We start from the raw sequence: 27,520 nt of genomic DNA, 5'->3' as shown, positions 1-27,520 counted from the left end.
ATATTTTTTGGCCATTTTTGAGACCCACTTCTTGAATCAGGCATGTATTTTTTACTGTACAAATAAATGCAGCCTTGCTGAGCAGAAGAGACTTCTTTTAAAACATTAGAAAATATTACAGATCCCAGTCTGAACACTATATGTGAATGCTATAATAAATGTATTAACAGAGCTGCTGTAATTATTATTATCATTATTATTGTATTTTTATTTTATTTTACAGAACAACAGTAAAATTACAATAATAACATTTATTAATGTTGATGGAGTTCTTGCTTTTTCTCAGCTTTTATTTTGGCAGAAACCCACAGGAAGACCTCAGTGCTTCTTTTTGTTGACAACAGTAGATTTATAAATGATTCTCATTACAAATTTGGGAAGACGTTTGTTGCACGTTGCACATGCCTTGTAAAAATTCATAAAAATGTTACTGAGCAACTGACGAATAACACTATTTCAGCGCAGATTTTCCTTGCGCTTTGGCCTTTGAACCCTGGCACCGCGAGCTCATGCAGCGCTGTTTGCATACATGCAATTCGTTCGTGTATTAGAAAACACAACGTTCTGCAGTTTATTTAATTGTTTAAGCGCATTTCGCGATTTCAGTCATCATACAGTAACCAGCAACAATCACCCCTTCCTCTTCTCATCGAAGACATGCGCGTCTCTATTTGATCGTGTCACGTCATTGTTCGGTACAATTTATTCAGTCTTTTCGCTTATTCGGCCGAAAACCGAAAGAGCTTTTGTTGCTATTTTCGGTCGAATAATTCCGGTTGCCGTCTTTAAACCTTTTGGACAAAAGACATCAAGGCTTTATGTATATTTTCAGGCGTTCCAGGAGGAGATAGCTCCCATCCAGGATAATGTAAATCAGGTCAACCAACTGGCCTCCACATTTAGACCACCTGACATTCAGCTCTCTCCAGACAACCTGAGCAGAAATGATGACCTCAACATGAGATGGAGGTTCCTGCAGGTAGGTACCCATCCCTCCTCTTCTCATTTGAAGTCAATGTGAATTACTGTTTTGCAACTTAATGTGTACTCACAAAGTAATTTTGATTTCATGTTAAATTTAATATAACATTCATTCCAATGGACTAACTATTTATAAATCTAGTCAGGTCACAGATTTAGTTTCTGAAACAAAAAGTCAAAAAAAAAAGTTAAATCTGTGAGAACTTGTAGAAAAGTGTACATGTCAGCAATAGATGCAACAAGCAGATCACAGAAATAATCTGTCCTTCAGAGATTTGACAAAAGACACAAAGGCATTATTTAATAAAAGGACGTAGGACAGAAACAGAAAAACAGTAGTAGATGAAAAACTTAAACTTCACAAATCTTAGAAATGTTGCCTTGGCAACTTCTGTGTTTTTTAGATCTCCATTGAGGAACATCTGACCCAGCTGACCACAGCCTATAAGGACTTGGGGCCCCAGTCTCAGAATTTCCTACATGGTGAGTGTGTTTTTGTTGTTCTGTTTTGCAATATTATGAGTATCGTAAAGTCATAACTTTGTACTTGTATACTAATCCTGTGTATTTTATGTTCTCACTAAACTGTCAAGTCAGTACATAAACTGTCATAAAGAAGTGTTTGAATAGAAAGGGCTTTGAAATTGAGGTAACATGAATGGGTTTTCTTTTCTGCACACAGCGTCCGTTGAAAGCCCTCTTGAACGGTCAATTTCGCCCAACAATGTCCCCTACTATATCAAGTAAGTCTTCTGAAACTCAGCCCACATGTTGATGTCAGGCACATTCAAGGTCCACCCTGAATTAACAAATTGAATTTCAACACTATGAAAGCTCCCAGACTAAGAAATATATCATAGCTGGTGGCAGACTACCAAAGAAAAGTGATTTTCCATGACCTTTTTTTCCGAACAGAGATATCAATCTGGAAAATTTGTGCAGAATAATCTAAGATGATACATTAGGCTCTGCCAATGCATGTAGCAGCATGCATCACATATATCTGAGAACTTCTGCACACAGATGACTGAGTGAGTGACCTTCATATTAAACGGGGAAGTTTGGCAGTTTCCATTTAAATGTTCTATACTTAACATAAAAGTGCAAATAAAAATGTTGCATTCCTACAGATAACCAATCATATATTTTTGCCCTTTGTAACAAGTGATACATAAATGTGTGTAGTTACAAAAGTAAACAATACAAGGGTAAAGTGAAGTAAAATGTCATCCCTTGATATGCAACTAATGGTGACTGAAAGATTTTGCATTTTATTTTAATACTAATAATATTCCTGCAATGTAGAAATGCTTTGATAAAATCAGATAGGAGATTAAATGTCGATCAAAAATATTTTCAATACACAAATGACAAAAATCTTATACAACAGCATTTCAGCCTTTAGACCATTTTTATAAAAAGGGATAAATCAAGCATATAACTTGTTAATTTGAAATGTATAAATATACTATTACTGTCTTAATTGTTTAGATTTTTAGAAGGCACATTAACTTCTTTCTTGTTTACTCTGTGTTTGCTGTGTAAAAACATGAGTTGATATTTGCATTGATCTGACCATAAACAGCAAGAAAGGCTTATTGGAAATCCAAATTAATTCTCTGCCACGAGGTAGCGCTTTAGGAGCGCTGAAATATTGCGGTTTCCCCAGTAACGGCTGTACACAAAGCAGCTCTGGGCGTTTTGACTTGAAACGTGCAGTGCTTATATTTATTCAATGACATCATTGCCTTTTAAAGTTTAGTTAATCCAGCCATATGGCAACTCTTGTCTTTCCGTCCCCAACTGTAAGACCTCTTGAAATTATAATTAAGACATTTCTTATACCATTTAACGTATTTAAAACTTTTTATGTCCTTAAGTTTGATGCAACTCACTTTAGGAGTTTTTAAGGACCCGCGGGATATCTTTATTTAAGATAGCCTGTCGGGCAGAGTGGTGATACATTTTGGTAGCCCGACTGGAAAACTTAATAGCCCCGGGACGTCGGGCTAGCGATTTTGCGAGCCCTGACCCCGTTATCTCCTACTTGGGTGTCTTGTTAGATTTTGCTTACAAGTTGCAATAACTTCATATATACATACAATAATGTTTAAAGCCGGCCGCGCCGTTCTCAAGCCCGCCCACCTCTGCTCACTCAAGCCCGCCCGCCGCCTCTTACTCAAGCCGGTTTTTTTAACCTTAAACTGCATAAACATTTCATTACACCAAATACACAAAATAATGTTATTTTTAGCAACATCATATGACCCCTGTAATCATTCAGTTGGGATCGTTGGGAATTCATTTAATCTTTAAAGTATACACAACCTTCATATAAATTCAGGGCAGCATTTATGCTCATGGCAGTGCATGAATCTGACTTCAAGTAGGAGAGAACTGACTCTTAATGATGCTGTCATAGATTATGAATGTCATTAATGCTGGTCAAGCGAAGCAGTACTTGCAGTCAGATGGCAATAGAATTTGTTATTTCCAGCCTATTGCATATGATAAGCTGCAGGACAATAAAGAGGATCGCTTTATAATAACATTCATTAATAAGTCATCAACAAACATTAATGCTTAACAGATCAGTAGTTCATTCACTCATTTATATGAAGTACATGAAAGTTTCATGACATTTATATATGTACACTAGTGATTTAAATTTTCGTTTATGTCAGTAATGAAAGTTATTCTAAAAGTGTTACCCAATTAAATATTTTACCCATAAACTTTTTATAGGACTTTTACTCATAAACTAAAGGAACTCCATACCATCCAATACATTAATCAAACTAAGCAAATTATTTAATATTATGTGGATCATAATTTATTTTGAATTTATGCAAAATGTAAGCCTCATAAAATGAGATTCCTGCACTGGCTGCACTGAAGCACCAGCTTTTGTCAGAGAATACATCCAGCCCTTTCTGACGAGACAGTAAGTACTGACTATTTTCAAACAAAGTGGTTGTGTCTCAAATCCTAGTGAGCTGCCTGCCTTGACATGATTTCTGCATCATAAATACATTAGATTTGTTTTAATAGGCGCATTAAAACATTCTATTGTAGCATTTTAGGAATCTGTGTGCGTGTGTGTGTGTGTGTGTGTGTGTGTGCGAATGTTCGAACCAAGCGGCAACCTCCCGCTCTCTCTCGTGAAGCCAACACAGAAGTGACTTAAACTGTAATTCATGGACTGGCTGCTAGAGGCTGGCTGCAAAAACCTACGGGTGACGTCATGGACACTACGTCCATGTTTTTATACAGGCTATGGTTCGAACGCGCCAGTCAGTGTGATTTGCCAAATAGTTCAATGCAACGTTTGAACACTCCCGTAATAAACGTGCCAACGTTCCATTCATTCTTTTTTTTTTTTTTTCATCGTAGACTTCGATTCGAGCAGTTTGACTATCATAGGTGACCGTTTTCTATTAGTGATGCAAAGTCTGATTCATTTCCGCAAACCGGTTCTTTTTGGACAGATCGGCTCATTGAACCGGTACAAAAAATTAAGTGGTACGTGTTTGTGGTCACAGTTTCATTCGCGGATCCTTATGTCATATACGACTGACTGACCAATGACCAATATTGACTAGCCTACAACTTGGATATGATTCCCAAAAGTTTCACACCTACAGCACACATGACAGATATTGATGCTCAAACGCGGATATGTTCTACATGTCTACAGTATAGAATGAATAAACCAGTCTTATAAACTCCTTGATTTCGCTTAAGCAACTTTAAATATAATATGCATGCACAATAAACTATTGTAAAATTTATTTACATCACTTGACAGAAAGGTTTTTGCAGGTTTTTTAAAAATGTAAATTGATAACTGTCATAATACGCATATTTCCAGTACGCGCCTCAGGCTTGCACAGTATCGTCAACTCACTCATCAGAATCTTCGATAATCCTCGGCAAACTTCGCCATGGCTCATTCGGTACTTGTTGAGTCCTCGGTAATCCTCGGTAAACTTCGACAGTTGGTTGAACCGGCTCAATCGGTTCTTTTTGAGTTGGACGTGCTACTTCGGCTGTGCGTCCTGCGTCATCAATCCGGAACTAAAGTTCGATTCAATTCGATTTGAGAACCGGCTCGACCGGTTACTTCCTGAGAACCGGCTCAAAAGAACGATTCGTTCAAGAACCGAACATCACTATTTTCTATTCGAGCATTTTCAGCATCCATCGCAAGTTTAAACAGTACTTTGTGTATTTTTTGAGCATTGCAAGTTCAGACGTTCAGTTTGAGTAGTTTTATTACAAGAGCGTTCGAACATTGCGCGAACAATTGGCGCGATAGAACATTACATTCCAGGATCTTTGAGATTATTTTTTCTTTTTCTTTTGTCGCATTCCGACATTTAAACGATTTCCACATGATGCTCGAATCGAACGCGCCAGCGATACCCTAAAATGCGGTCTAGGTAGGGGGCATGCTAGGTTTTGGAGCACAGCCTGTAAGTGAGTGAAAGAGAGAGAGTGAACGAAAGGAGTTAGAGGGGGAAGGGAGCTGGAGGAAAAGCTCCGCCTCGTCTGAGCCGCTCTGGCTGAGGGAGATCGCAGGGAAGTCGGATGCTTTTTCCCCTGTAGAGAGGGAACACCACGGAGGTGATTCGCCCCAAACAACATCAAACCATCGGAATTTTAAAAATAAACACTCTGGATTCGGCGATTACCGAGAGGCGAGATGAGGGAGAACTTAAGAAAGTAAGTGCAATGCAAACACGAATAAATGTCGGCTCGTGCGAGTAAAGGACGCCGAAGGAGTTTTGCATTCGTCCATCTGCCGTATTGCCGCTGCTTCTTTTCCTTTCTCGTCTTCATTACAGCCTAGCAGGTGCTTGTTCGGTTTTTACATGGAGCGAGACATGTCTGTTCAGCGCTTGATTTGTTTATTTTTTTAATGCCAAACACATCGATAGTTCCTGATGCATCTGCTGTGCCCTTCTTGCAGCATGCAGACTGATGAACCTAACGTGGCGTTCATATTGTCATTTATGTTTTCGAGCTGTATTTGATTGGGAATCCTTATGTTGATAACGACGCTTGGCCTTTAAGGCTCCTCCATATTCGTGCGCTTTCCATAAGTTAATATTATGCCACACAGAAGATCACTGTTTTGGGTTTAACCACATACTTATGGCTGCGTTTGCATTCAACCATAACCAAGAGCCACAATTAGAGGTGTCTGTGTGTGTGTGTGTGTGTGTGTGTTTCCGCTTTATTGGTTTGATGTTTTTGCTTCATAGGCACAATCAAACGTTTGATTACATTATGGAAATGATCAGTACGTTCGAATGATTTATTCGAGCATTTTCCGCATCAGTCGCGAGTTTAAACAGTTAATTGAGCATTTTTTAAACATCATTTGAAAGTTCAGACGTTCACTTGAGTATTACAAGAGCGTTCGAACATTGCACGAACAATTTATTGAATCACACCGGCGCGATTGAACCGACTGCATAATAGGCGCGTTACATTCCTGCGTTTTTAGTAATATGTATTTTGTCGGGTTCCTTTATTTAAACGATTTCCACAGCGATACCCTAAAATGCGGTCAAGGTAGGCGGCATGCTATGTTTTGAGGCACAGCCTGTAAGTGAGCGAAAGAGAGAGAGAAATCGAGAGGAGTTAGAGGGGGAAGGGAGCTGGAGGAAAAGCTCCGCCTCGTCTGAGCCGCTCTGGCTGAGGGAGATCGCAGGGAAGTCGGATGCTTTTTCCCCTGTAGAGAGGGAACACCACGGAGGTGATTCGCCCCAAACAACATCAAACCATCGGAATTTTAAAAATAAACACTCTGGATTCGGCGATTACCGAGAGGCGAGATGAGGGAGAACTTGAGAAAGTAAGTGCAATGCAAACCCGAATAAATGTCGGCTCGTGCGAGTAGAGGACGCCGAGGAGTTTTACATTCGCCCATCTGCCGTATAGCCGCTGCTTCTTTGCCGTTCTCGTTTTCTTTAACGTTACAGCTAAGCAGGTGCTTGTTCGGTTTTTACATGGAGCCATCGCAGCCGGGGTTAGCGACATGCCCGTTCAGCGCTTGATTTGTTTATTTTTTTAATGCCAAACACATCGATAGTTCCTGATGCATCTGCTGTGCCCTTCTTGCAGCATGCAGACTGATGAACCTAACGTGGCGTTCATATTGTCATTTATGTTTTCGAGCTGTATTTGATTGGGAATCCTTATGTTGATAACGACGCTTGGCCTTTCAGTCTCCCCCATATTCGTGCGCTTCCCATAAGTTAACGTTATGCCACACAGAAGATCACTGTTTTGGTTTTAACCACATACTTATGGCTGCGTTTGCATTCAACCATAACCAAGAGCCACAGTTAGAGGTGTCTGTGTGTGTGTGTGTGTGTGTGTGGGTGGGTACCCTGTGCTGTTCTGATGCATGCATGTATGTATGTATGTATGTATGTAGGTGGGCATTCCTTCTTGTCCAAACCCACATTACTGCTGTACTTCCGCTCATGCACCGCTTTGAGATGTGCAGGTATGGAGTTCTCTGTGGGAAATTTGCCATCAGGCCATTGGCATGCTCTACCTAGACTACCTGAATGTAGAGGGCGCTGCCAGATACTGACTGTGACTCGAAGCCTAGAGAGCTGCCCGTGGTGCCCAGAAATTGTATGTTAGGGGTTTCAAACTTTTTGATGTCAAAGATAACTCCTTCCTAAAATATAAAGACCGATATATATTATGATGTGTACAGACATTTTTATACCGCTTCAGATTAAAAAAACTTATGCCATGCATGATAAAGACATGTTGTTTCCTAAATTAATCGTAATTAAATAATTGTCTTTTGTTGGGCCATTGTACTACATGTTGTTTTTCTTTGTGTTAATGTATACACTACCATTCAAACGTTTGAAATTAATATATTAATTTAAATTAATATTTCAGTTCAGAATTATTAATACTTTGTAATTCTTTTATTCAGAGGAGATGCTTTAAATTGACCTAAAGTTACATTAAAGGGTTAGTTCACCGCAAAATGAAAAACATTGGTTTTCACGAGACGCATCGGCGCATGCGCAACGCTGACCCCATACGTCATTCCCCCGGAACTGCTTCTGTGTATAAATTCAGGCCCTGAATAAATGTCTAAAAATCCTGATTGGAGTATCACTATAAATAGTTATAAATGATAAAAAAGAAGGCTTTAAAAAGATCGGTATCGGCAGATAATGATTTCTGCGATCGGTGATCGGCCTCAAAAATCCTGATTGGAGAGCACCCCTAAAAAAAATATATATAAATCGGGGGGTGAACAAAGGCCTCCTGTAGCGAATCGATGCGTTTTTGTAAGAAAAATATTTCAAAACGTAATAATCACTTGAATCTATAAAAATCCTGATTGGAGAGCACCCCTAAAAAAAATATATATAAATTTTTTTTTTTCCCTATGCACGCTTGGAGTAAACCTGAAGAGATCATTTCAAACTTATTTGTAAAGCACTTTCCAAAGCAGTGAACTATTTTCTTTTATTATTATTATTATTATTATTATTTGCAAACTATTATTACTACAAATTATTGAATATGTGTGAATTGCAAGGAAGGAAAGAAACACGATTTTGTCATAAATAACAGTTCTGTGTGTAGTTTTTGGTTCTTTCTGTTAAAAGAGGCTGTGAGTAGAATAAAACAATTGTGATTTGCAGGGCATCGAACAGTGCCGATAATTTGTGATGCATTCAGAGCCATTCAGATTAAATGCCACACGTGACTTCAGTCTGAAGGGGTTCACATTCCAAACTAGAAGGCTTACATCAGTCTTGCTGTTGTAAACCGGTTATAATGAGTAGTAAACCTATACATAAAATCAAAAAATACTACTTCACCAGATTTAAATATTAGTATCAGTATGCCAGCATGTGTATTAGAAATATCAAGCATATATTGTAACTGTTGCTTCAGATAAGTGTTTCACATTTTTTCCAGGTTAGCAGCATGCTTAACAAACAATGCTGTTGCAGTCCCATGGTATTGGTATTACTATGGTACTTTTTTAGTGGTCTAAGTGTGAAAGTGATTCCACGCCATAATGTTTGCATTTCAGAGACATTAATGTTTTCTGCAACCCTTTTAAATTTCTTTCATACTTTCATTTTGACCTCTTTGACTTTTTCAAAAAAAGATTTCTTCTGAAAAACAGTGCTTGGAAGTTCACTTTCATTTAATTTTTGTTGATGGTTTTATAGCTTGTCTTTGTTGAATAATACAGAACATAAAGAGCTTTAAAAAATAATTGCATATTAAATCGCAATCGCAATATTGGTAAAAAAAATCGCAATTAGATTCTTTTCCAAAATCGTTCAGCCCTAGTTGAAACCCTAGTCTGTGTTTTTCCTTGCTAAAAACACTGTAGGGTCTGGGTATAATATATTAGTTTTGAAGTTTCTCTAACTTATTAGAATTCTGCAGAGCCACTTGGCTGGCTTAAGCCCAAAATCACAAAAAAACATCCCGGCCCATAGCAACACTTCAAAACAAGGCGTCTCGGTATTGTAAATTGCATTTCCACTAATGGATTCATTTAGAGCCCTTGTAACAAAGCAAGCACTGTTGTGAATCTAGAAGTCTAAACTTTCTTCTTTTAAGACTCAAACAAAGACAATCCAGTACAATAACTCAGATACTCAAAACTACTCCAATGGTCAGAAGTAGGATCTTAAACAATGGACTGCAAACTGTGTATTCTTGGGAAATATCAGATAAAGTGATTATGAGTTGCAAGATGAGATTTTGGCAGAGATGAGTTTTTGGCGGTTGTTTTGTTTTGATCTCTCCCCTGCGCTTCCGCGTTCATCACTTCTGAGCGGCGCATACTCAAAGCCGAACTCATACGTCATCCGTCCGGAGCTGCTTCCGTGTACAACTGTTGAAAAGGCCGAATAATAATGTTATATTTTCTAATGCATGCACGAATTGCATGTATTCTGACAGAGCTGCACGAGCTCGCGGTGCCAGGGTTCAAAGTCCAAAGCGCAAGGAAAATCTGCGCTAAAACTGTGTTACTCATCAGTTACTCAGTAACATTTTTGTGAATTTTTTTAAAGGCATGTGACAATGTGATACGTGTGACAAACATCTTCCCAAATTCGTAATGAGAATCATTTATAAATCTGCATGATGTTGTCAACAAAAAGAATCACTGAGATCTTCCTGCGGTATGACGTAGGCCTACTGTTTGACAAAGTACAAATGATTTGCAATGGTCACTTTGTCGCATCCAGTGTGGACAACCTCAAGCTGTTGGCTTACCTCCGGCCTTTTTTTCATAATTTATTTGTTTAATTTTTTTGGCTAGTAGAAATTATGAATGGCCGGTAACTTAAAAATTTTGTAGCCAAATTGGCTGGTGAGTGAAAAAGTTAATTTCAAACACTGATTCTAATGTTTTAAGAGAAGTCTCTTCTGCTCAGCAAGGCTGCCTTTATTTGTACAGTAAAAAATACATGCCTGATTCAAGTCTCAAAAATGGCCAAAAAATATTATTTTACTAACTTTATAATTTTTGGTATAATGTCTGCTAGAATGTTTAAAAAATGTTCAGTGTTAAGTAAATATTTTTTAATTGTTGTTTTGTAATTGATTTTTTATTTGAAAAGCAGGACAAAACAGTAAAAAGCACATTTTGGCAATTTAATTAATGCAATTGTGAAAAAAATGGCAAAATAGGCCTACATGGGGGAAAAATGTAAAAAACCATGTTCGGTATTCGGCCTTCAGCCCAGTGTTTCATTTTGTTTGGCTTCGGCCTAGAATTTTCATTTCGGTGCATCCCTATATATTACGTTTTGAATATGGATATTTTTCTTACAAAAACGCATCGATTCGCTACAGGCGGCCTTTGTTCACCCCCCGGAGCCGTGTGAGACACTTTCTTTTTTATGGATGGGCGCTTTTTATTTAACTTCTTTTGGACTGATGCATGCAACACCCGCTGAGTGGCATTAAACAGCTTGAAAGATCAAAGACAATTTTTAATATAACTCCGCCTGGATTCGTCCTTTTTATTTCACTTCTTTTGGACTGATGCATGCAACACCCGCTGAGTGGCATTAAACAGCTTGAAAGATCAAAGACAATTTTTAATATAACTCTGACTGGATTCGTCTCAAAGAAGAAAGTCATATACACCTAGGATGACTTGAGGGTGAGTCATTTATGGACTAATTTTCATTTTTGGGTGAACTAACCCTTTAAGCTTCCATCAGTTTTTAAATGTTTTTAGTCACTGCCAAATGCACATGCATCAGGAACACAATTAATTGGCATAGGTTGCAGTTTAGTGAGTTTCAGTCCCAAACTCTGGATCTGAACTTGCCCACAATTCTTTGCGTAACTTTAGTTTTGGCACATTGCCTATCTAGTCTTCTTTACTTAAGAGATCTTAAGCGTCTGGCATAATTGTGACATAATGTTTGTGTTTTAAAATCCTATGGCTTATATTGAAAGGAAAACACATTACAACATCTTGTAAAAATCCCCTTTTATCCCTTGTTTTTTTCTTAAAATCATTGTTCTCTCAAAAATGAAAGATCTGTCATTTCTCACCCTCATGTTGTTCCAAACCCATAGGACTTTTTCTTCCATGGAACATAAAAGGGATGTTTTTGAAGAAAATTCTGGCCATTATTGTCAATATAATGAAGTGAAAGAGAAATGGCCTTCAAAATCACTAAACAGCAAAAATGTATCCTAGAAGTGCTACAGTTGTTTTTTTTGTGTGTGTGTGTATGTTGTAAGACTTCAGAACACTTATGTTGGAAATGTTGTATGGACCAATTTTATGATACGTTTATGCTGCCTTTTCTAGCGCCTAACAACCCCATTTCTCATTTACTTTTATTGTACTGAAAATAATGGCCAGACCAGGATATTCTTGTAAAATTCACATTCTGCCTTCCACAAAATGAAGTAACAACATTAAAATGAGTAAATGACTGATTGTTGACTAAGTGAACTTCTTTCAAAAGAGAGATGTGTTATCATAGACAGCATGTCTAAACTACAGTTAGTAGTATGTTATTGGTGATACTATAAAATGTGCTTGAGTATCTGTTGAAGATGACCTTTATTTGAAGAACATCATTTAGCTATTCTTGAGTTTGAGGAATACAAAGATTTATTGTTTGATGTAAAATGACTCAAGGCCTGTCCACCGCACTTGATCACGATGTCTTAATCTGTATTACCTCAGATGGATGACACTGACTCTAGCAAAAAATATGAGTCATAAACACATTTATGGATGTTGTATAGCCTTTATAGCCTTTTGTTGGCTTTTGGTATTTATTATAAAGCTTGTATTTTAGATAGAAGTACCGTTTATTGTTTTCTTCATGTTTTTGCTTTCAGTCACCAGACCCAAACAACATGCTGGGACCACCCAAAGATGGCAGAACTGTACCAGTCGTTAGGTAGGCCTGATTCAGATCTGATGTGCATGAAGTAGGGCTGGATATTGAATATTAATACTATATTCATGATGATTTTTGCTGCCGTCTTTGCAATGTTGTCATGCAAAAATGGTCATGAAGATCTTTATGGGGCATTTTATTGTGTATTAAAATATTTAGTAATTACTCAGCAAGGATGCATTGAATTGATCAAAAGCGACAGTAGAGACTTTTACATTGTTGCAAAAAGTTTCTGTTTCGGATAATTCCTGTTCTATTCGTCATAGAATCCTGAATAAATGTATTTAGGTTTCCACAAAAATTGTAAGTAAATATTATCAACATTGATAATAAAACCAAATGTTTCTTGAGCGCTAAATCGGCATATTAGAATGATTTTTGAAAGAACATAAGACTGGAGTAATGTGATAAAGTAAAAATGTAGTTTACCATCACAGGAGTAAATTACATTTTAAAATATATAAAAATGGAAAACAGTTATTTTAAATTAAAATATTTCACAATATTACAGTTTTTACTGTATTTCTGACCAAATTAATGCAGCCTTTGGTGAGCATAAGAGACTTCTTTCAAAAACATTTTAAAAAATCATACCAATCACAAACCCTTGAATGCTAGTGTATATTTAACATTTTAATGTTTACACTTGGCAACAGTGGCTGTGAAATAATGGTTCATGTAAAAACACGTTATTTTGATGTGTGAATATACATGGATAAATTGTTGAAAGGCTGAAACATTTTTTTAGCCATATTGCCCAGCCCTACTTTGAAGTAGTTATATCTCTCACATTTGCAATATTTGAATCTGTGTGGTAGTGTAATTGCCCTTGAGTAAAATGTCAGATTGTTAGAGGAAACATTTTTGATCGATGGGTTAAAAATGGAGAAACTAATTGGATGAAACTAGCTTGATGTTTCTGCTGCCTGTTTTTTAGATCCCAACAAATAAGATCAAAATTAGAAATTGTCAAATGCAGAGATGAGAGGATTGACTCAGACAGTAATGAAATGTTGCATGATCAGTTTGCTAAAATTAACATTTGTCACATTTTCTTCTCTTGCTAAACAGCGGATCTCAACAATGTACGGTTCTCGGCATACAGGACGGCAATGAAGCTCAGACGAATGCAGAAAGCTCTCTGCTGTAAGTCCACAAAATGTACTCTTAGCAATCACACAACATTGTTAATCTTTTTTCAGGTTGATTCTGAACATTCGTCTTTCTTATGATAATAAGCTGAAATATACCTTTTTTGGTCTAAAACCAAGTTTCAGAGAAACTTTTTCTGAAAGGGAAAGAGCATTCTTACTCCATCAGATTTTGTAGTAAGTTGTAAATATAAAAAAAAAAAAAAAAATGAAATTTTTTTTAGAATTACTATTTTCCACACATTTGATTACACAACAGGGTTTGCTAAAGCAACCGGTAGTGATTATTACTGTTATCAAACTGCTGACCTTGCAAAGTTGAATAATAGTTCAAATTAAGCAGAATGTTGAGGAGAGATGTGATTTTACTTCTGACCAGCCAGAACACCTTAGCAACCCTATAGCTACGTTCTGGAAACCGGCAGAGAAACAGCATAGCAGCTCTGTAGCTGCTCAGAACACTTTAGCAACTTTTGCTTTTTTTTCTGTGCACAGTGGATCTTCTGGGCATGTCTGCGGTCTGCGAGGCCTTTGAGCAGCACAATCTGAAACAGAACGAGCAATTCATGGACATCATGCAGGTGATCAACTGTCTGACCAGCATCTACGACCGTCTAGAGCAGCAGCACAGCAGTCTGGTCAACGTGCCTCTGTGCGTGGACATGTGTCTCAACTGGCTGCTCAACGTCTATGATACGTACGTTCAACCTTTTTTTGTTATTGTTTGTGCGTTTAAAATGCGATAGATCAAAAATTGAAATTCTGTCATTTACTCACCCTCATGCCATTCCAAATTATGACATTCTGTAAAACGCAAAAAGAGAAATTTTGAAGAATGTCCTTGCCGCACTGCATCAAAAGAGCGAATCTGTGTTTCATGATTAAAAAAAGATCATATGGGTTTAGAACAACATGAGGGTGAGTCAATGATGACAGAATTTTACATTTGGGGTGAACTAATCCATTAAATACTAGAATATATGAGTCAGAGAGAATCAGCTGGAGTTGGAGTCAGTTCTCAGCATGTTTCTCAGCAGGATCACTCTGAGCCATAAATCATGCAGTGTTTGTACATGGAGGTGGTAGATTCCAGAGAAGACCCCCGTCTGTCCCCCAAAGTAAACTGAGAGAAAAGCATTAGAGGTCTTTTCATTCTACGCCTGTTTTTTTTTTTTTTTTTACATAGATTGGCTTGCCAAGCAAAGATATTCACAGTAGATGGGCTGAAGAAAAAGGGCCCTTAAAAATCTTAAATTCAGTTTGATCGAATTTAAGGCCTTAAGTCTTAAATATCTTAAATGGTATAACGAGTAGTTGTCATTTTAAGAGCTCTTAAATTTGGGGACTAAAATGCGATTAAACTTCAAAAGGCAATTATTTAAAGGCGTCATATGATGCGATTTCAATTTTTCCTTTCTCTTTGAAGTGTTACAAGCTCTTGGTGCAAAGTTGCAAAGACTAAAGTCTCAAATCCAAAGAGATATTCTTTATAAAAGTTAAGACTTGTCCACGCCCTCCTAAAACGCCTCGTTCTAACACGCCCCCACATGTCCATGTCACGATGTGGGAAGATTTGCATAACGCCGCTGTAACATTTCCGTCACACGCTTGAGGTATTCGGCCAATCAGAATGCACTGGATAGCTGGCCAATCAGAGCACACCTCACTTTTCAGACCGATGAGCTTTGTAAAAATCGACGTGTTTCAGAAAGGCGGGGCATAGAGGAGAAACAATAATGTACAGTATATGGGAAATAATGTGTTTTTTGAACCTTAAACCGCATAAACACACAAACCTCTAATTTGTTGTTATAAACAGCATTAAGTCCTCGTTGAATATGTGCCCCAGCCTGTTGAATTATATAGAAGATATACATACTTTTTTTGAAATTATGGGTTTGTTCTGTAGGGTCATACAATAGTAATTGTATTTGTTTGTTTGTATCCTAAAAAGGTTTTAAACTGTCTTAAATGTAAACTTCTATCCTGGTTGAACGCATTCAAATTCAAAAGAGTTTGTTTTTAAAAGCGACAGCAGTACTGTATATTTTATCAACCTATGGTGCATCTAGATTGTTTTGTTCCTGATCTTGACTCTTTATCTGCAAAAATAGATTAAAAAAAGAGCAATTGACGGTCTTGCTTAAGTCATTTATCACCTTTTTATTTTATTTTTTTCCGCAGAGGACGAGCTGGAAAGATTCGTATCCTATCCTTCAAAACAGGAATAATCTGTTTGTGCAAAGCTCACCTTGAAGATAAGTACAGATGTAAGTTTTTTTTTGCTTATCTTATGTGTTTCATTCTTTCTATTCTGTCTCTAAGCTGTTATAAGAGCCAAGATAATCACTCAGTTTATGGAACTGTACTACTAACCGTTTACAGCTCTCTCAGGTGTTTTTAGTGTCTTGTATTTTGTTGTAATTGTTTACTTGTTAATAGCACTGCTGTAAACACAGTTGTAAAGCTTTGGAGTTTGCCCATTCTAGCACACAGGATAGTGCAACAGCTGCTCAGAAATAAATGTTTACCCACCTAGCAACCGCACAGCAATTGCTGGCATTTACATTAATAACAAGTGTTTTATACACTTCACAGTGATGATACAAACAAAACTGTTCCCAATGGTGAAAAACTGAAGAGCATATTTACACTATATACACACACAACCATTTAAATTATTTTTTTTAGAAAGAAGTCTCTTATGCTCATGCACCAAGGCTGCATTTATTTGATCAAAAATACAGTAAAAACAGTAATATTGTGAAATATTATTACAATTTAATTAAATAAAATAACTGTTTTCTATTTGAATATATTTTAAAATGTGTTTTATTTCTGTGATGGCAAAGCTGATTTTTTTAGCAGCCATTACTCCAGTCTTCAGTGTCACACACACATAAATATATAAATAAATCAATAACATTTTTTGTAAATGGTTAATATTTTACGTTGAAAAATTCAGTTAGATGCTTGAGTATGGATCGAAGGCTTTTATTTATTTTTTCTGTGTAAATCAAAACTTGAGGTTTTGACTGTTACATTTTTCCCTCATAATTTCCTCCTGTACCCTCTAGTTTTGTTCAGAGAGGTGGCCAGTGCCACAGGCTTTTGTGACCAGCGGCGCCTCGGCCTTCTTCTGCACGACGCCATTCAGATCCCCAGGCAGCTGGGTGAGGTGGCGTCTTTCGGTGGGAGCAATATCGAGCCCAGTGTGCGCAGCTGCTTTCAGTTTGTAAGTAACCACTGTTTTCATTCATGAGCAGATTAAGTTAAAGCGGCCTATGTAGAATATGCAGTTCAGTAGCATTTTTTTCTGCGTTTCCTGCATTTATTATCTTTTGCTCTGATATGAAGGCCAATAACAAACCAGAGCTAGAGGCTTCAGTCTTCCTGGACTGGATGCGTTTAGAACCTCAGTCGATGGTTTGGCTTCCTGTCCTTCATCGTGTGGCGGCCGCTGAGGCAGCAAAGCACCAGGCTAAATGCAACATTTGTAAGGAATGTCCTATTATTGGCTTCAGGTATGGACCTTTTCTTTAGTGCTATTTTTCAGAATGACTGATTCTGCTTCAAGTGCTTTAAAAGTATCAGCAGGTTTTTTTTTTTTTTTGCGCATTATTAAAGTCTGCGTGAACCGGAAGTTGCTGCCGACTTTATTTCAGTGTAGTGACGTATTTCCAGCTGAAACGGAATATTGAATAGAGGGCATGGTTTTATGTTTGCGCTCCTCCTCTCTGTCTCTCACTCATAGCAATCTAACGGTTGGAGGGGTGTGTTTAAGGATATTCTGCCCAAGCCGTCAAACTGACGTCATCAGATGTTACACCTCAAATGACAAGGGACTGTTCATATTTAGCCTCAGATGGCTTCAGTATGCATAGTATTTAGATAATATAGCTAATTTAATGCTATAATAAACACAAATGTGACCCTGGACCACAAAATGTATTATATTTGTATATTTGAAAAATACATTGTATGGGTCAAAATTATTTTTTTCTTTTATGCCAAAAATCATTAGGATATTAAGATAAGATCATGTTCCATGAAGATATTTTGTTAATTTCCTACCGTAAATATATCAAATCTTAATTTTTGATTAGTAATATGCATTGCTAAGAACTTCATTTGGACAACTTTAAAGGCGATTTTCTCAATATTTAGATTTATTTGCACCCTCAGATTCCAGATTTTCAAATAGTTGTATCTCAGCCAAATATTGTCCTATCCTAACAAACCATACATCAATTGACAGCTTATTTATTCAGCTTTCAGATTTTTTTCAAATTATAAAAAAAAAATGGACCCTTATGACTGGTTTTGTAGTCCAGGGTCACATATCATCTTATATCATGTTAATCTCTACACAGGTTCATGGTAGTATTTATACATTTCTGTGTCAGTCAGCACTTAGTTCTAATGCAAAATCTGGGTTCAAAAAGCAAAACCAGCGCAGTTTCTGTAGCATTGAAAAACCAAATAACAATTGACAGAAACTGACAAATAAATGTCTAAAAGATATTTTAATTTGGCATAACCCAACTGAAAATATGGAGTGACTTTTTCACTCCAGAATAACATTAATTTTTGTTGCCATGTCGTGAGTATCGAGTTCACTCAAAAAAAAAGAAAAAAAAAAGAAAGGAAAGGAAAATTGTCATTATTAACTTACCCTCATGTCATTCTACACCTGTATGACTTTTTCAAAAGTTTGGGGTCAGTAAGATTTAAAAAATATATATATTTTTGAAAACAAAGTCTCTTACGCTCACCAAGGCTGCATTTATTTGGTCAAAAATACAGTACAAAAGTAATATTAAGAAATATTACAATTTAAAATAATTGCTTTCCATTTTAAAATATAATTTGTTTGTGTGATGGCCAAGCTGAATTACTCCAGTCTTAAGTGTCACATGATCCTTCAGAAATCTGTTGAAAAATGCTGATTTGGTATTTAAGAAATATTTCTTATCAGTGTTGAAAACAGTTTTGCTGCTTAAAAATTGTGAAAACCATGAAACCGGGATTCTTTGAATATAAAGTTCAAAAGAACAGCTTTTTTGTTTGTTTGTTTTTTGAAATAGAAATCTGTTTATCTCACATTTACTCAATGTAATACATCCTTGCTGAATAAAACTTACTGACCAAACTTTTGACCAGTAATGCATGTACTGGGTAAGAAAATCATAACAGTTTTCTTTTGGTTGAATCCTCCCTTTAAGTAGCATGTATAATATCAGACTGTAATATGCTCACTGTTGAGAGTAGGTAAGAACAGGGAAAAGCTCCACCTGGAGGATCAAGATGTAACTACACCTTTCTTGGAAGTCATTTTGCTTGCATGTTGCTTCAGATCCAGGATGTTTTGAATGTTTTGCCAGTGACTTAAACACTGATCTCATTGTTTGTGTCTGGTCTCTACAGGTACCGGAGTTTAAAGCACTTTAACTATGATATCTGCCAAAGCTGCTTTTTTTCTGGCAGAGTGGCCAAAGGTCACAAGATGCAGTACCCTATGGTTGAATATTGCACACCGGTAGGTTTTTTGTGGTTAGTATATACATTGTAGCTTTTTGCCTTCATTGCATTGGAAGTTTAATCTTAAAATCCGTTGACTCTGCCATCTATGCCAGATACTAAAGTAATGACTTTTTGTTTCTCTGTGTCCTTTTACAGACGACGTCAGGAGAGGATGTGCGAGACTTTGCCAAGGTGTTGAAGAATAAGTTCAGGACAAAGCGCTATTTTGCCAAGCATCCTCGCATGGGTTACCTTCCCGTCCAGACCATCCTTGAGGGAGACAACATGGAGACGTGAGACTTTTTTATGTGTTACCATCAGCTACTGATGAAGTAGACACATGACAGCTAATAGGGCCACTTTTTTTGTCTGTCAATATTAAAAGCACAGTGTGCATCACACTGCGAATCTAGATACTATCAAGAGAGCAAAATTAACGTGTGCAGATGCAACAAAGTGGTTTCTACAATATTTAAAGGGGTCATATGATGCGATTTTAAGTTTTCCTATAATGTACAGTATGTGGAAAATAATGTGTTTTTTTAACCTTAAACCGCATAAACACATTTCATTACACCAAATACACCAAATAATGTTCTTTTTTAGCAACGTCATATGACCCCTTTAAAAAAATAAATGGATAGTTGATCATAAAGACGTGATTAGACTGATTTAAGATCATATTGGACACACTGATCAGTGTTATTTATATACTCTTATATCATTTATTAATATTTGCTTCTATTTTTATATTTTCAGTTAATTTTTTATAAGTTTTAGTAACTTTATATTACCTTATTAAAAATAAACAAAAACAAAAAATATTTGTAAAATATTTCAATTCAGTTTTAGTAATTTTAGTACTTCAATTTAAGCTTATTTTCTTTCAGTTAGTTTCTAAGGCAACGTTTCTAATTTGTTGAAATGTTATCTAATATTTATATTTTTATATTTCATCTTTATTTGAATTGGTGAAAACAAGTTTTAATAGTGTTTTTCAGTTAACAATAGCAACACTCAAACTGACACACTTCTTAAAGATATATTTAGAGCAAATACTTTTATTAGAAAACCTATCTTAGTCTTGGAAACCCAGACTTAAGCATTACACATAGTAATGGCTCATAGCGGACAGTTTGATGCTGGACTGTAAACATCATGGAATTTCTTATCCTGTTTGAAGCTCGCTCACTAAAAATTAAAAGATAAAAGTAAAGAAAATGATGGATGCACCTACATTTTGGCTGCTAAAACTCTTCAGCCGAAAATGCCATAAAATGCCAAATTCTTGGCGGAAAAATTGAACCGTTCCTTGAAATTCCAAATACTGACAAAGAGAAAAGGCTGCGTTTCATCTGACACACTCTAAATAAAACATTCTAACCTCCTGTGCCTCAAAGCCTAACTACTACCTACCTCGACAGATCTTATTTTTATATATGGTTTGCATATATATAGACTGTACTAAATGGTCAAACAGTGTAGAACTGACATGCCAGCAAACAAGATAAATTAAGATGACTCTGAACACTTGGTAACCTTAAATGGCACCTTCAAGAGTTTGGCTTAGATTTTTTTCTGCTTTACCGTTTGCATTGATCATTACTCGTGTTCACGGTAGGAGTATTTATGCTGTGAAATAATTTTTCCCCTGTAGTGGAGCAGCTGCAAATGTGTGCAGTCTGAGTAATTGTAAAACAGCACTAAATGCATACACACATTCTTACCACATTAACTTTTTTTTCCTTTTTCATTTCAACCCCAACACACAACCAACAATGTTGAATCAAACAATTTCTCAACAGACACATTTTTCGTGATGTGTATGTTATTGGCCACTAAAAATGCTGTTAGGATTTAAGTGTGTTGTCATATCAGTGGGTTTGTGTGTTTGGTGCTACTTAACAATCATGTCACATCATGCTTTCAATGCATCTACTTGTCCTGTCCATCATCACATCTTTTTTTTGTCTTGCAGTCCTGTTACACTGATCAACTTCTGGCCTGTTGACCATCTGTGAGTACATCCGCACACCAACACGCTCACGCACATCCACAGAAATCAGCTTACTGGATCACATAATACAAACATGCCATTTGGTGTCGTTGATAGAATAGAAAAGAACATTCAGGATTTTCACTTAACAGTTAAAATGTGACGCATAGTCCTAATTTGAAATTGAAATTCAGTAAATGATGTTCTGTTGGATGATGCTGCATCCACATAGATGGACGGAATATTTACAACACTGTTCCAGAACAGTTCAACCCAAATATTCAGATGTGTGCTGCGCATTTTATGGAGGATGAGGACTGTTTCCTGAACCAGTAGCCGCCTACAATGCGTCTGTGGCACAAAGGCTGTTTTATGTTTACACAGCGCGATACGCAACGCAACGCGTAAAAAGACAGTATAAGTCATTATAATCAGTAATTATGTCCCCACTGGATGCAACAAATGCCTCATTTGTAATGGGTTTTATTGGTTTTGTCTCGTCCTGCTGGGAGATGGCATCACAGTATGTTAAGGGGCGTAACATTTCCGTCACCCGCTTGAGGTATTCGGCCAATCACAACGCACTGGATAGCTGGCCAATCAGAGCACACCTCGCTTTTTTAGAACGATGAGCTTTGTAAAAATCGACGCGTTTCAGAAAGGCGGGGCATAGAGGAGAAACAATAATGTACATTATATGGAAAATAATGTGTTTTTTTAACCTTAAACCGCATAAACACATTGCATTACACCAAATACACAAAATAATGTTCTTTTTAGCAACGTCATATGACCCCTTTAAATAAATAAATAATTTTATTTTGCGAAGTAACAGTAAAGACATTCCTAATGTTACTAAATATTTTCATTAAAAAAAAAACTGATATTTTAAACTTTGAATTAATTTCTCTGTATTCAAAGAATCCTGAAAAAAGTATCAGTTTCTACAAAAATATTAGATTAGTTTTCAAAATTAATAAGAAATGTTTCTTGACTGGCAAATCAGCATTAACGACTGAAGTAATGGCTGCTGAAAATTCAGCTTTGCCATCACATTTAAACATTTAAATCACAATAAATTACATTTTAAAATATATTCAAATAGAAAACCGTTATTTTAAATTGTCCTAGTATTTCATATTGTTGTTTTTACTGTATTTAGCATCAAATAAATGCACCCCTTGTGAAGATAGTTCTTTCAAAAAAAAAATTTTTTTAATGAAATCTTACAGACCCCAAACATTTGAACATTATACTATATGTTTGCATATATTTACTGTAAACATAAGAGCAGCTCAAAATGAGTTCCCTCATTTGACCAAGTCATAAGTTACAATAAACTATATAGATACTGAGAGACAGTATGTCATAGTGTTAAAAAAATCCACATGGTTTCTATTTAATATCATTGTTTTATGTTTGATTTGATCAGATTTCGCCTCAGTGTTAAATTAAATGTTGTTCCTCCATAATATAATTATATTTATATTTAGTTCAGTTCTTCTGTGTTTTCTGACCTTTGCTCCACTGTCACTGGCAGGCCGGCATCTTCCCCCCAACTCTCCCATGATGACACCCACTCGCGCATCGAGCATTACGCTAGCAGGTCGGTCTTTTTTAAGCATGGGTGTTTTGGTCTTACTATGTAACTATATTTAAGAAACCAGACTCGCATCGCATTAGGGCTGGGTGATGTGATGGTGTATACCGTACAATGGTACGATTGTCATAACACAAATGTGTTTGAAATTTGTTTTTTAACTAGAAAGAATTGATGAATGATATCAGAATGAATACGCATTTCTGAATATGACTGTTGCTTGCAGTGTTTAGTAACAAATGAAATGCGTTTGTGTTAATGTCAAGCACGTAAGTTGGAACAGTTTTGCCTTACTGACATGAATGAATGCAACTGCATGAACTGTTTATGAATGAATACAGAATGATACTGTTTTCACAGGCTAGCTGAAATGGAGATCCGAAATGGCTCGTATGTGAATGACAATGTATCGCCCAATGAAAGCATGTGAGCTTGCAACTCCTTTACACTCTTCTGTACACAGTATCATACCATAAATGAATGTAATAGTGTGTGAAGAACCTAAAACTGATCTACTTACACCTCCCAGAATGCCAAAGGTAGATGCATACATTTAACTGCTTGTGGTTGCATAAAAAACATTTCCTTTTCAACTTAAAAATGGTCAAATGTGTGTATGAAAGTGCTTATAGGAAGAGTTCCTCCAGAAATGAAGATCATGTAATTCCAAATTAATACATTTTTGGGGGGCAAACTATTCCTATAAGTGATCAAAAAAAATTCATTTCTCATATCAGCTCTTTCCATCCATACACAAAGCAGTAGAGATGAGTAATAAACCCATATCATTTTCCCAGCCCGCTTAGATTGAATTATAATAAAACGATTACATGTAAATGCTCTTGTACTGCATTTTTTGTGGTATTAAAACAATAGAATTGTTTTTAGACCAGCTTACTGCTCACAAGCCGATTGCACTGGTGTATTTTTCAGTTATTAGGAGTTTAAGGCAGCAAATGTTAATTGAAATCTTGAGCAATGGATGTGATGTAGTGAACTGGAAATGGAGTGCTTTATTGTAGGGATGATGAGCATCTGCTGATCCAGCACTACTGCCAGAGTCTGAATCAAGGCTCTCCTCTCAGCCAGCCGCAGAGCCCCACTCAGATCCTCATCTCAATGGAGACTGAAGAGAAGGGGGATCTTGAGAGAGTGCTCAACGATCTGGAGCAGGAAAACAGGTTTGATTGCATGTCTATTTTCTTTTACAATTCAAATGATTGATATTTGAATGAAATGAGATGGATGGACACTGGACTGTATTCCATCAGCATATGTCTGTGATGACACACTGCATTTTCAGAAATTTCTAATAAAATAGCTCTCTTCACATATTTACTTCCACAGCAGTTTTTGTGAATCACATATTTAATTTAAAGTTTTATGCTTTAGATCGGTGATTCTCATAGTTGGTCAACAACCGAAAATGTTTTCAGCCACACACAGTCCTTAATGAAAATAATAAAATGCAGCCAACCATATAGTCGTGCACAGTAAATAAACTGGCTGGTCAGCTTTTACAACAGAGAAGAAAATGCTCCCTATATCTTTATCTATCGTGGCTCATCTGGAATTTTAAATATTAACCAATTGAAGTATTTGATTTTGCTTTCGATCAGTGGTTCTCAAATTTTTCAAACCAAGTTAGATCTGACCATCCAAGTACTACCTAGTGCACACGAATCTTCCCACACTGCTGAGTCAGGTACAGTACGTGGGCTACACATTTGAGTCTAATATTACACACAGTGAGCTATATTAAAATTGTGAACGGATGATAAAGCAGAAATAATAAAATAATTTAATATTTTGTAGCATATTTATTTTTTAGCCCTAAATATTAGAAATATATTTAAAAAATAGTTTTAAAAAAATTTAATGTATTATATATATATATAAAACATTTTTGCTATTGAATGCCCTACCGTTTGGGGTCGGTAAAGCTTAAAATAACTGTCATTTTAATATATTTAAATTGTAATTTATTCCTGTGGCAAAGCTGAATTTTCAGCAGTCATTACTCCAGTCGTCAGTGTCACATGATCCTTCAGAAATCATTCTAATATGATTTGCTGCTCAAGAAACATTTCTTATTATCAATGTTGAAAACAGTTGCTTAAAGGGACAGTTCACCCAAAAATGAAAATTACCCCATGATTTACTCGCCCTCAAGCCATCCTAGGTGTATATGACTTTCTTCTTTCAGACGAATCCAACCGGAGTTATATGAAAAAGTGACGTGGCTCTTCCAAGCTTTATAATGGCAGTGAATGGGGGTCGAGATTTGGAAGTCCAAAAAAGTGCATCCATTCATCATAAAAGAACCTACGTCTTGCGTCATCCGCTGGAACGCCACTCTCTCGTGAATGCATGTACGATAGTTAGCGGAAGCTAGAGATTATGGTTTAAAAAGTTTTAAATATTGATATTTTTCATACACAAACGCATTTCTTTGTTTCAGAAGGCCTTTATTAACGCCCCAGAGCTGTGTGGAGCACGTTTTATGATGAATGGATGCACTTTTAAAATTTTACAAATGATTGAGACCAGATATAATTTTTGATATTTTTTTACTAGTGGGTGCAGGACACTATAGTTCATTTATGTAAGTGAGGATAGCAAAATAAAGTTCAGGTTTGCATGAAGCTGGGTGACAGCATGCCCAGGAGATTACAGGCTGTCATTATAGCTAAGGGTTGCCCGACAAAGTATTCATAGTTGTGTAAATACTGTCATACTAACAGCTATCTGAATAATTTGTTGATTGCAATCTATTACATACCTTTCTATCAAAATTATCTAACATTATCAAGATGAATTTGTTCTGACACAGTGTAACTCTGAGTTCTTGTAATTTTATTACCATTTTCTAAACTATAGCGAATAAACTGTGATAATGTGAGAAATGTTGAAGGTGTCTGAATAAATTTTGGTTTGACTGTATCTATTTGATAAATGAAGTTAACCAACTAACATTATACATACTCTTTTGGTTTCTGTACCCAATATTTAAAAAAATGTACAAATGCAATAAAAATATTGGTATCGGTACTCGGTATCGGCAAGTACCAAAAATAAAAGTATCGGTATCGGGCGAGTACTGGAAAAAGTGGTATCAGTGCGTCCCTAATAATTATTTTGCTGCATGGTGTGCCAGCTGTGCCATAAATGAGCAGTCCATGCTAACAGCACATGCTTATTTATTTGTCAGACTCACCCTTTTCCTTGAGTTGCTGTTTTCTTGGCTTCTTTCTGAAGTTGTCTTCCCTGTTGTGCAGGAAGCTGCAAGCGGAGTACGATCGTCTTAAGAAGGCACACGACCAAAAGGGTCTGTCGCCGTTGCCCTCACCCCCACAGATGCTGCCGGTCTCTCCCCAGAGTCCACGCGACGCTGAACTGATCGCCGAGGCCAAACTACTGCGGCAGCACAAGGGACGTTTGGAAGCAAGAATGCAAATCCTGGAGGATCACAACAAACAGCTGGAATCACAGCTCAAACGCCTTAGACAGTTACTTGAGCAGGTGGGTGGCGCATATCCTTAAGATTTTATTAATGTTTATACTTCTCTGCAAGTGAATAACAATTTTTGGAATTGTTGGTAAAGGAACTCAAGCAGTCAGCTCCTGTCTAAACTTTGCTACGAGTAAATGTCTTCAGATTGCTCACTGACACTTTACAAGGCATATTTCAAATCGTAGCTGTGGAATGTAACGCTGTTCATGTGCTTCCTTTTGATTGTCAACAGAAGAAATGAAATGCCCAGAGCATTGATATATTTTAATGTCAGTTTTTGGCTTTTAATGTTTGTCATATTAACTTTTTTGGGAAAGTCAATTTTATCAATATTTTTCAGTATATTAATATATATTAAGTATATTTATAGTTGACATTTCTCTTGACTCATTGCAATGCATTCTTGCACTTCTTTATCTATGGTCTGTGATAGACACGTAATGTTTCCTTAAAATTCGGCCAAAATGAGGCATCTTAAAAGACGAGGTTAGCAGCTCACTAGTTTGTTTTAGTGTGCGGTTTTCAGAAGTCTAACATATGAGTTAGTTTTATCAGTTGAACAATTTAAAATTGTTAAAGGAAATATTTGTGCTAAATTTAGATGCTGCCAGGATGAATATAGAAAATGTTTTGTATAAGAGCTGGGATTTGCATCTACATGTGGGTTTTGTACAGTTGCAAGTTCCAGGAATTTGTTCAATCTAAGAGTCTTAAGATTTATTTTGACACAATCTTCCTGAAATGTTCCATCTGTTTAAAGATGTGTTATTTTCTGCAAATGTGTGGATTGAAAGCTTTGTTTTAAAAATAAAATCGATCATCAAAGATTAGTTTAAATTTATACATTTATCATTTTTTCTTTTGAGTTTTGAAATTGCAGTAAATGGAATATTTTTTCCCCAAAGATGTTTAAACCAAAGACTTGGAACTATTGCATGTAATATTGTTAGTTCATGTTGTTTTGTTTGAATGCAGACATCTCTGTTAATTGTCCTTGGCATTCACTGTTCTGTATAATAACTACTACTCAGAATTATTTCAGTTTAGTCCACAGCACTGTGAAAGCCAAAATGATATTGATTGTGTTATGAATAAGAATACAACCATATTCACATTGAATAATTTTTAGCATGAAATGCGTGGACAAGAAGATTTTAAAATAAATGCATCTTTATGGAGATTTTCCTTCATATCAAAATGTTGTTCTAATCATTCAAGGTTTGGTTTTGTTCTATTGTTCAATCAGTTCATTTGGGTTTCTGATCAGACATGGTTTGAATAGTGTTTATATATATA

General features: G+C 36.3%; 1 protein-coding gene across 1 annotated transcript in view; it reads left to right on the top strand.

Annotated features, from left to right (window-relative positions):
* Window positions 1-27,520, top strand: part of LOC107758879 (dystrophin-like) — a 111,255-nt gene that overhangs the window by 74,791 nt on the left and 8,944 nt on the right. Inside the window, exons 60-75 of the mRNA XM_016576710.1 lie at window positions 833-979; window positions 1,386-1,464; window positions 1,664-1,724; window positions 12,379-12,440; window positions 13,512-13,586; window positions 14,087-14,288; window positions 15,776-15,861; window positions 16,669-16,826; window positions 16,949-17,115; window positions 19,019-19,130; window positions 19,271-19,407; window positions 21,093-21,131; window positions 22,651-22,716; window positions 23,071-23,136; window positions 23,733-23,891; window positions 25,989-26,232. Of these exons, the coding sequence (XP_016432196.1) occupies window positions 833-979; window positions 1,386-1,464; window positions 1,664-1,724; window positions 12,379-12,440; window positions 13,512-13,586; window positions 14,087-14,288; window positions 15,776-15,861; window positions 16,669-16,826; window positions 16,949-17,115; window positions 19,019-19,130; window positions 19,271-19,407; window positions 21,093-21,131; window positions 22,651-22,716; window positions 23,071-23,136; window positions 23,733-23,891; window positions 25,989-26,232 (1,860 nt within the window). The remainder of the gene's footprint in view (window positions 1-832; window positions 980-1,385; window positions 1,465-1,663; window positions 1,725-12,378; window positions 12,441-13,511; window positions 13,587-14,086; window positions 14,289-15,775; window positions 15,862-16,668; window positions 16,827-16,948; window positions 17,116-19,018; window positions 19,131-19,270; window positions 19,408-21,092; window positions 21,132-22,650; window positions 22,717-23,070; window positions 23,137-23,732; window positions 23,892-25,988; window positions 26,233-27,520) is intronic.

The sequence above is a fragment of the Sinocyclocheilus rhinocerous genome, unplaced genomic scaffold, assembly GCF_001515625.1.
Source record: "Sinocyclocheilus rhinocerous isolate Xijiao unplaced genomic scaffold, SAMN03320098_v1.1 scaffold1435, whole genome shotgun sequence".
NCBI classification, from domain to species: Eukaryota; Metazoa; Chordata; class Actinopteri; order Cypriniformes; family Cyprinidae; genus Sinocyclocheilus; species Sinocyclocheilus rhinocerous.
This window is presented reverse-complemented; position numbering and strand designations above follow the sequence as displayed.